The following is a 7840-nucleotide window of genomic DNA, read 5'->3' as shown; positions in this document are numbered from 1 at the left end:
CCCCCCTTCCCCCAGCCTCTGTGCCAACGCCCCTTTCCCTCTCCCCCTCCCGCTCGGCGCTGACCCCCCATCCCCACCCCCGTGGGAACGCTGGGAGCCTGCACTCCTCAGACCCTCTCCTCGCCTCTTCCCTAACCTCAGCCTCCGCTCCCCGCCCTCTTCCCGGCCCAGGGCGCCGGCCCACCCTTCCCTCCGCCGCCCCCCGGCCGCGGGGAGGACATGGCCGCGCACAGGCCGGTGGAATGGGTCCAGGCCGTGGTCAGCCGCTTCGACGAGCAGGTAACGGGCCCGTAGCTGGCGGGAGGTGGGAGCGGAGTGGGGGTGGGGACAGAGTGGGTGAGGGGAGGTAGGAGCGGCCGCCTCCCCCGCGGCTGCCTCTGGCTCTGGAGGAAATGAAGGGAAGAGAAGGGAAGGGGGGATAAGTGGGGGTGGCCAAGGCGGGAGGTGAGGGGTAGGAGGGGACAGCTGGGAGCTTGGGCTCCCTTTCCCTCCTAAGTCGGGGGGTGGGGCCTTGTCCCTGACCAGCCTCCGACCCTCCGTACCCTTTATCCCAGCCCTTCCGCTTGGGAATGGGGATGAGTGACCTGGGGGCCCCTTTAGGGGCGCGCCATCTGGATTTAATAATTACCCCCTTACTTTTGTTTCTGAGCAGAGATGGGTAACGTTTGGGGGTTCTCTCTTCCTCTTCCCTCCGTGACCCTCCTAACTGGGGACGAGCGAACCCTAAGGCCTATCTTATGTACCCACAATAGGAGAACGATAACATTCCGCCCCTCCCCCAGTTTCTTCAGCTTCCTCTCCTGGAGGGGGAAGAGCAGAAGAAAGCAAGGAAGGCACAGGTTTTCTTACTTTCTGCTCCATCGTCTCATCCTGCCCCGAGAGCTTCAAGTGCACACTCACTGCACATCTTTGTGATGCCCCAAAACGTCGTCCCCCATATCCTGATGACACAGACTGCCTTTTTTTTTTTTTATTGCTGTTTGCAGTGGAAACCGTGTTTCTGAAATATATTCCCCTTCCTTGATAATTGTAGTCTCTCCCCCCGCCTTTTTTTTTTTTTTTTTTTTTTTTTGCCAGCGGTCTGAGGATGTGATGTATTCTCGAGTGAGGATGTTGGGGAGTAAGGGGAGAAGGGTGAAAGGAAAGTGAGAAACTGCTTCTGAGCCACCAACAACACAGAGCAAAGCCAGCTGGGATATGGTCCCGGAGCGGATCATTCTGCTAGTGTTTGTGGTTGTTTTTGACTCTCTCCTCCTGGTTGACAAGAGAACTTTCATTGAGAATATTTGGGATGAAAAAAAAAGTTTTGTAGCTTGAGGAGGTGACTTTTTATCGCCTGAGTTTCACACAATAAATCCTGGGGCTGATTAGAATGAATTCACGCAGCATAGCCTTTTGTAAGTGGAAATTAGTTTAACTTTGTGTTGCTGTAGGTAGTTGGGGATGGTTTAAGGGATACTTTCTGCAGCTGTGGTTGCAGTGGGCTTCCTGTGATGGGAGAATTGTTTTAAGATTGAGTCAATCTATTTTGTTTACTGGATATAATGGTAAAACATTGTGGGAGTTGAAGGGGTGGGGGAAGAGCTCTTCCCTTATTTGATCCATAAACATTTCTTTACGGGACTCAAAGTGTTTCAGACCTACCTGGAAAATATCTGGGAATAGGCAGAGGAAGTTGAGAAGAAGCTATGTAGATAAAATAGAATTATGAAGCTGTCAGAGACTTGAAGGAATTGTTTTATCCATTCGTATGCTTCCAGACCCAAAGGCATCTAAACCAAACTATACTAATCCATCTGTGGTTTAATGTTACTGCATATAAAATATTGCATTATTGATGGAGTGTTAGATTTAAAACTTGGTAGAAAAGACTCTGTAATTTTAAGAAAGGATTTAAAAGGCAAATAGAAGAACCCCAAAGCTGACCCTTGCGGACCGCAGAATCTGGATGTAGGAATTTGAAGGATTCATACCACAATTCTCCTTCAATTTTAAAATTAAAATTTTTTTCAGTTTTTTCTTAATTTTATTTTTTTACTTCTTACCTGTTCATCTCTAGGCTTATTTACCGTATTGGAAAAAGATATTTTAAAGAGGAACGATTTTGGACTGGGCGTGGTGGCTCACGCCTGTAATCTCAGCACTTTGGGAGGCTGAGGCAGGTCGATCACCTGAGGTCAGGAGTTTGAGACTAGCCTGACTAACATAGTGAAACCTCATCTCTACTAAAAATACAAAAATTAGCCTGGTGTGGTTGCGGGCGCCTGTAATCCCAGCTACTCAGGAGGCTGAGGCAGGAGAATCACTTGAACCCAGGAGATGGAGGTTGCAGTGAGCCGAGATCATGCCACTGCACTCTAGCCCAGGCAACAGAGGAAGACTGTTGTCTCAAAAAAAAAAAAAAGGAATGATTTTGATTATATGCCCATTAATCCAAGAAAGTGTTTCTCCTTCTGTCCCTAGTGTTAAAAGACCTTAAAGCTTCATTGTTATGCATATTGTGGAATCAAACTCACCACCATCTGTTAAAAATTAAGGACATAAGTTTTAAAACAGCATTTTCTGCATTCCTTATGTTGTAATTAAGAGAAAGATATATAGGAGAGATTATTCCTCACTTTTTTTTTTTTTTAATTGAGACAAGGTCTCACTCTGTCGCCCAGGCTGGAGTGCAGTAGCCTGATGTCGGTTCATTGCACCCCTGCTTCCCGCATTCGAGTGATTCTCCTGCTTCAGTCTCCCAAGTAGCTAGGATTACAGGTGTGCACCATCATGCCCGGCTAATTTTTGTATTTTTAGTAGAGACGGGGTTTCACCATGTTGGTCAGGCTGATCTCGAACTCCTGACCTCAGGTGATCTGCCCTCCTCGGCCTCTTGAAGTGCTGGGATTACAGGCGTGAGCCACTGTGCCTGGCCTATTCCTCATGTTTTTCTCTTGGAAAGTTAGTCTCTGACCTTGAGATGCAAAAATGTAAGGGTTTTCAGTGTTTAACATAAGGTGCTTACATATATTAATTTATTATACAAGTGATAAATGTTTAATTCAAATTAGAGTTCATCTTAAGGTTGAAAATGTCCTTTAGTCAGAAAACTGAGGCATAGGGAGGTTAAGCGACATAAATGTATTAACAAGAGCTTCAGTATGAAAAGTAGTGAATGCTTGACCATAGGGAGATACTTTTCCTAAGTATCCCACAGAATTTGTTCTAATCCATTAAATAGAAGAGTTTTTTTTTTTTTTTTAAATTTTTGAGACGGAGTTTCACGCTTCTTGCCCAGGCTGGAGTGCAGTCATGCAACCTTGGCTTACTGCAACCTCTGCCTCCCGGGTTCAAATGATTCTCCTGCCTCAGACTCCCAAGTAGCTGGGATTACAGGCGCGCATCACTACTCCTGGATAATACTTGTATTTTTAGTAGAGTTATGAGATTACAGGCGTGAGCCATCGCTTACATTTTATTGAGGGGAGAAAAGCCCTGCATGTACTGAGAGATATTTGTATAAGAATCTTAATAGTTTGGCCGGGCGTGGTGGCTCACACCTGTAATCCCAGCACTTTGGGAGGCCAAGGTGGGTGGATCATGAGGTCAGGAGCTTGAGACCATCCTGGCTAACACAGTGAAACCCCGCCTCTCCTAAAAATACAAAAATTATCTGGCCGTGGTGGCAGGCGCCTGTAGTCCTAGTTACTCTGGAGGCTGAGGCAGGAGAATGGCCTGAACCCGGGAGGTGGAGCTTGCAGTGAGCTGAGATGGCGCCACTGCCCTCCAGCCTGGGCGACAGAGCGAGACTCTGTCTCAAAAAACAACAAAAAAGAATCTTAATAGTTTCAACTGTTAATAAAACTTTTGAATTTTGGATTATATTATCTGTACTTTGCTCTACTGGGCCCAGGGGAAGTTAAGCTTTTCCTTCTTATTACACCTAAGAGTTTGCATGTTGGACCACTTACGCCCCCAGGGAGCATGTGTGTGTCAGAAGATGGCAACTCTGTTTATGATTGCTGTTTTGGTTGGATTTCTAATATTCGGTGTGATTAAAGGAGAAATGCATTTCTAGCCACTGCTGATTACAGACATATTGCAGTCTGATGGGTATTGCTTAGCAACTTAGTGCAGTAGACTCAGTTAAAAGAAGTGGATGTGTGCCATATTGACATTTTGAGCTCACATTCTTGTGGGTAATATAAAATTCCTTAACCTGATAATATTGCAGTTAAACCTAGTATTTAGGGTCTAACTTGAATGCGTATTACCAATTTTAGAAGTAATCACCTCCTTGGTTAGGGAAATGACAGTTGCAAAGGTGGACAGCCAGAAAGCTGAATGTTATCGGTTACATCTTATGTCTCTCCTTAGCCTGCCTTTATGGTGCCAAATAGCAAGTTTCTAATTGAAACTGACAAATTGTAGGTGTGTAGCTTTTTTTTCCCCCCCTTGAGATGGAGTTTTGCTTTTGTCTCCCAGGCTGGAGTGCAATGGCAAGTTCTCAGCTCACTGCAACCTCTGCCTCCCGGGTTCAAGCCATTCTCCTGCCTCAGCCTCCCGAGAAGCTGGGACACACTTGGCTAATTTTTGTATTTTTAGTAGAGACGGGGGTTTCACCATGTTGGTCAGGCTGGTCTCGAACTCCTGACTTAAGGTGATCCACCTGCCTTGGCCTCCCAAAGTGCTGGGATTACAGGTGTGATCCACTGCGCCCGGCCAGGTGTGTAGCTTTTAATTGTGGTTCATTAACCCAGTTTCTAAGCAAATTAGAACCTTCTGTGTATCTCACCTAGTTCTGTATGCCCCACTGGTCCCTGTAGAGCTTTATTTCTGAAAGGAAGTATGGGAAAACTATGGATATTTGAACTTGAAAAAGAAGTCCATCCCAAAATGATTTGTTGTAAATATGATTATTTAAAGCAATTGTATTTTCCATATCTGATCAAGCAAAAGCAGTATATAAAAGCCAAAAAAAAAACCTCATTTAAATAACATGTTACAGAATAAACTCTGATTTTAGAGGTTATAATGGCATATCTGTTCTCATACATTGAGTGTTCATCTGAATGTACTTTGAATATACAGTGAGAGGTTCACAGTATAAAATGATTGGCAAGTATCTTCGAAATTACAAACCACATACTAATTAGACAAATAGATTTGCAAAACTTTGAAGCTTTTTGGATTTAAAAAATACCTCCTAGCTTCATTCTTCAAGCCTGGTCTGTAATTTTTATAAGGCCTTATAATAGTTGAAAATGAGTACTCTTTTATGATGAGGAATACTTTATGGTGAGTGAGAAATAATGCTTATTCTTCCAATTTTAGTATATGTGGTGCTGAAGCGAGCACAATAATGCTTATTCTTTACTTTGCAATTTTTTTTTTTTTTTTTTTTTTGAAGGGTCTTGCTCTGTCGCCCAGGTTGGAGTGCAGTGGCGCGATCTCAGCTCACTGCAACGTCCGCCTCCTGGGTTCAAGCGATTCCCTTGCCTCAGCTTCCCAAGTAGCTGTGACTACAGGCGCGTGCCACCATGCCCAGCTAATTTTTTATTTTTAGTAGAGACGGGGTTTCACCTTGTTAGCCAGGATGGGTCTCAATTTCTTGACGTCATGATCCGCCTGCCTTGACCTCCCAAAGTGCTGGGATTACAGGCATGAGCCATCGTGCCCGGCCCAGAATTCATCTTTTAAAAAAATTTCTTCCAACTGTTCCTCAGTTCTCTGCACCCCTTACACTTTCCACCTTATCTGTCTAGGAACTAATTTAGTCTTTATGTGGGCTTCTTTCTTTTTCACTTTTCAGGCTAAGATTTCCTTTCTCTTGGAAATCAGACGTTTACTTGGTCCTGCAGCTCTTTCTGTGGACCAGTCTTTTTTGTTGTTGTCAGATACCCGCCTCTACTGTTTATCCACCCATTTCCTTTATAACTCTGAAAAGTAGCTCCTGCTTCTGCTTTCCTTCTTGATTGCCGTTTTCTTGAAAGTGATTCCTTCTGGCAAAACATAGTGGTCTTTGCTTAGTTGTAATGCCACTGTGATGTTCCAGTGCCCACTGGAAACCAATCTCTTCTGGTTCCCAAGGCACAATACCTTTCTGCTGAATTGGAGTTCCTTAGTGGTGGTCTTAGTTTTGTTCTGTTATTCACTGCCTTTGTCCCTATCCTAGCCATTAGCTTTCCTATAGATCCTTGATTTCCTCATCTGTTGAAAAAGAAGTGGCTAGAAAATCTTTTAGATTCTTTCAAGTTTAAATATTCAGTGATTTTAATATTCTAACAGCATATCTCTGTGACCCAGCAGTCTACTGGGAGCTGACCCCACTTAATTTACTAAACTCTTTCCCATTATGCCTCTGCATGCACGTATGTTCCAGGCAGGTCACCTCAGTCTCTTCTGTATGTATCTTGCTTCTTCCCACTTCTTGGTCTTTGTTTCTGCCAGTCCCTGTCTGAATGCTTTAATTCCTCCTTTGTGCTTTTCTAATTCCTGTCCATCCTTCAGTGTTCAGCTCAGACTTCATTTTTTTTTTCCCATGAGGTTGTTTCAGACTAAACTCTGCTATCTCACTTCTTGGTATCTTTGTCACCTGGAGTTTTACAGAACCACACAGTAAGTTTTCTTCCTTTAGGAGGGTTGGTTGAACACAACTTGGCTTTGTTTTCTTTTTTTCTTGTCTTTTTATCAAATGGAGTGTATACTTTCTGAAAAACAAGGAACCCCATTTGAATTCTCTTCTAGTCACCCCAGTGCCCAGCACAGTCTTAAGCACACAGAACATTGATGGAATGTTTTTGAAATGATTCCTGGTTGAAGGGTAGACTGGCTAAATAAAAAAAAAGTGGTACTTTTGGCTTTGTTTTACTGAATTTTACTTCCGTGTTTGTAATAGCCTAGGTTTGATAAGTGATATTTTAACTAAGAATAAGAAAATTAGCATAAAGAAGGAATTTATACGTATTTATATTTCCTCCCATAGAGCAAACATGTATTTTGAATCAGGTTTCAGATCTGATCAACTACTTTGGTAATTTTGGATTTGTCACTTACTGTTAGGACATTTTGCAATGGTCTGATAGGATATGAATGTGAAGCACTTTGAAAAGTCTAAAATTTTTCTAATACAGGATTTATATGTTTTCTTTATAGCTGATTTCTTTTTTTTTTTTTTTTTTGTGACAGAGTCTTGCTCTGTCGCCCAGGCTAGAGTGCAGTGTAGCTTATTACTGATTATTGTGTTTTCACTAAATAAGGGAGAGTAGGCCGGGTGTGGTAGCTTATGCTTGTAATCCCAGCACTTTGGAAGGCCCAGGTGGGAGGATTGCTTGAGGCCTTGAGTTCAAGACCAGGCTGGGCAACATAGTGGGATGCTGTTTCTAAAAAATATTAGTTGGGGCCGGGCGCGGTGGCTCAAGCCTGTAATCCCAGCACTTTGGGAGGCCGAGACGGGCGGATCACGAGGTCAGGAGATCGAGACCATCCTGGCTAACACGGTGAAACCCCGTCTCTACTAAAAAAATACAAAATCTAGCTGGGCGAGGTGGCGGGCGCCTGTAGTCCCAGCTACTCGGGAGGCTGAGGCAGGAGAATGGCGTAAACCCTGGAGGCGGAGCTTGCAGTGAGCTGAGATCCGGCCACTGCACTCCAGCCCAGGCGACAGAGCGAGACTCCGTCTCAAAAAAAAAAAAAAAAAAAAAATTAGTTGGGTGTGGTGGCATGTGCCTATAGTCTCAGCTACTCAGGAGGCTGAGGCAGGAGGATCACTTGAACCCAGGAGTTCAAGGATACAGTGAGCCATGATTGTGCCACTATACTCCAGCTTGGGTGATAAGAGTGAGACCCTGTCTTCCAA

At 44.1% G+C, this 7840-nt stretch overlaps 1 protein-coding gene across 1 annotated transcript in view; it reads left to right on the top strand.

The window, feature by feature from the left end:
- The first annotated feature begins 51 nt into the window (after positions 1–51).
- Positions 52–7840, top strand: part of NF1 (neurofibromin 1) — a 293561-nt gene continuing 285772 nt past the window's right edge. Inside the window, 1 exon segment of the mRNA XM_017890864.1 lies at positions 52–279. Within this exon segment, the coding sequence (XP_017746353.1) occupies positions 220–279 (60 nt within the window). The 5' untranslated portion in view covers positions 52–219.

Source organism: Rhinopithecus bieti, unplaced genomic scaffold (genome assembly GCF_001698545.2).
Source record: "Rhinopithecus bieti isolate Rb0 unplaced genomic scaffold, ASM169854v2 scaffold_19652, whole genome shotgun sequence".
NCBI classification, from domain to species: domain Eukaryota; kingdom Metazoa; phylum Chordata; class Mammalia; order Primates; family Cercopithecidae; genus Rhinopithecus; species Rhinopithecus bieti.
This window is presented reverse-complemented; position numbering and strand designations above follow the sequence as displayed.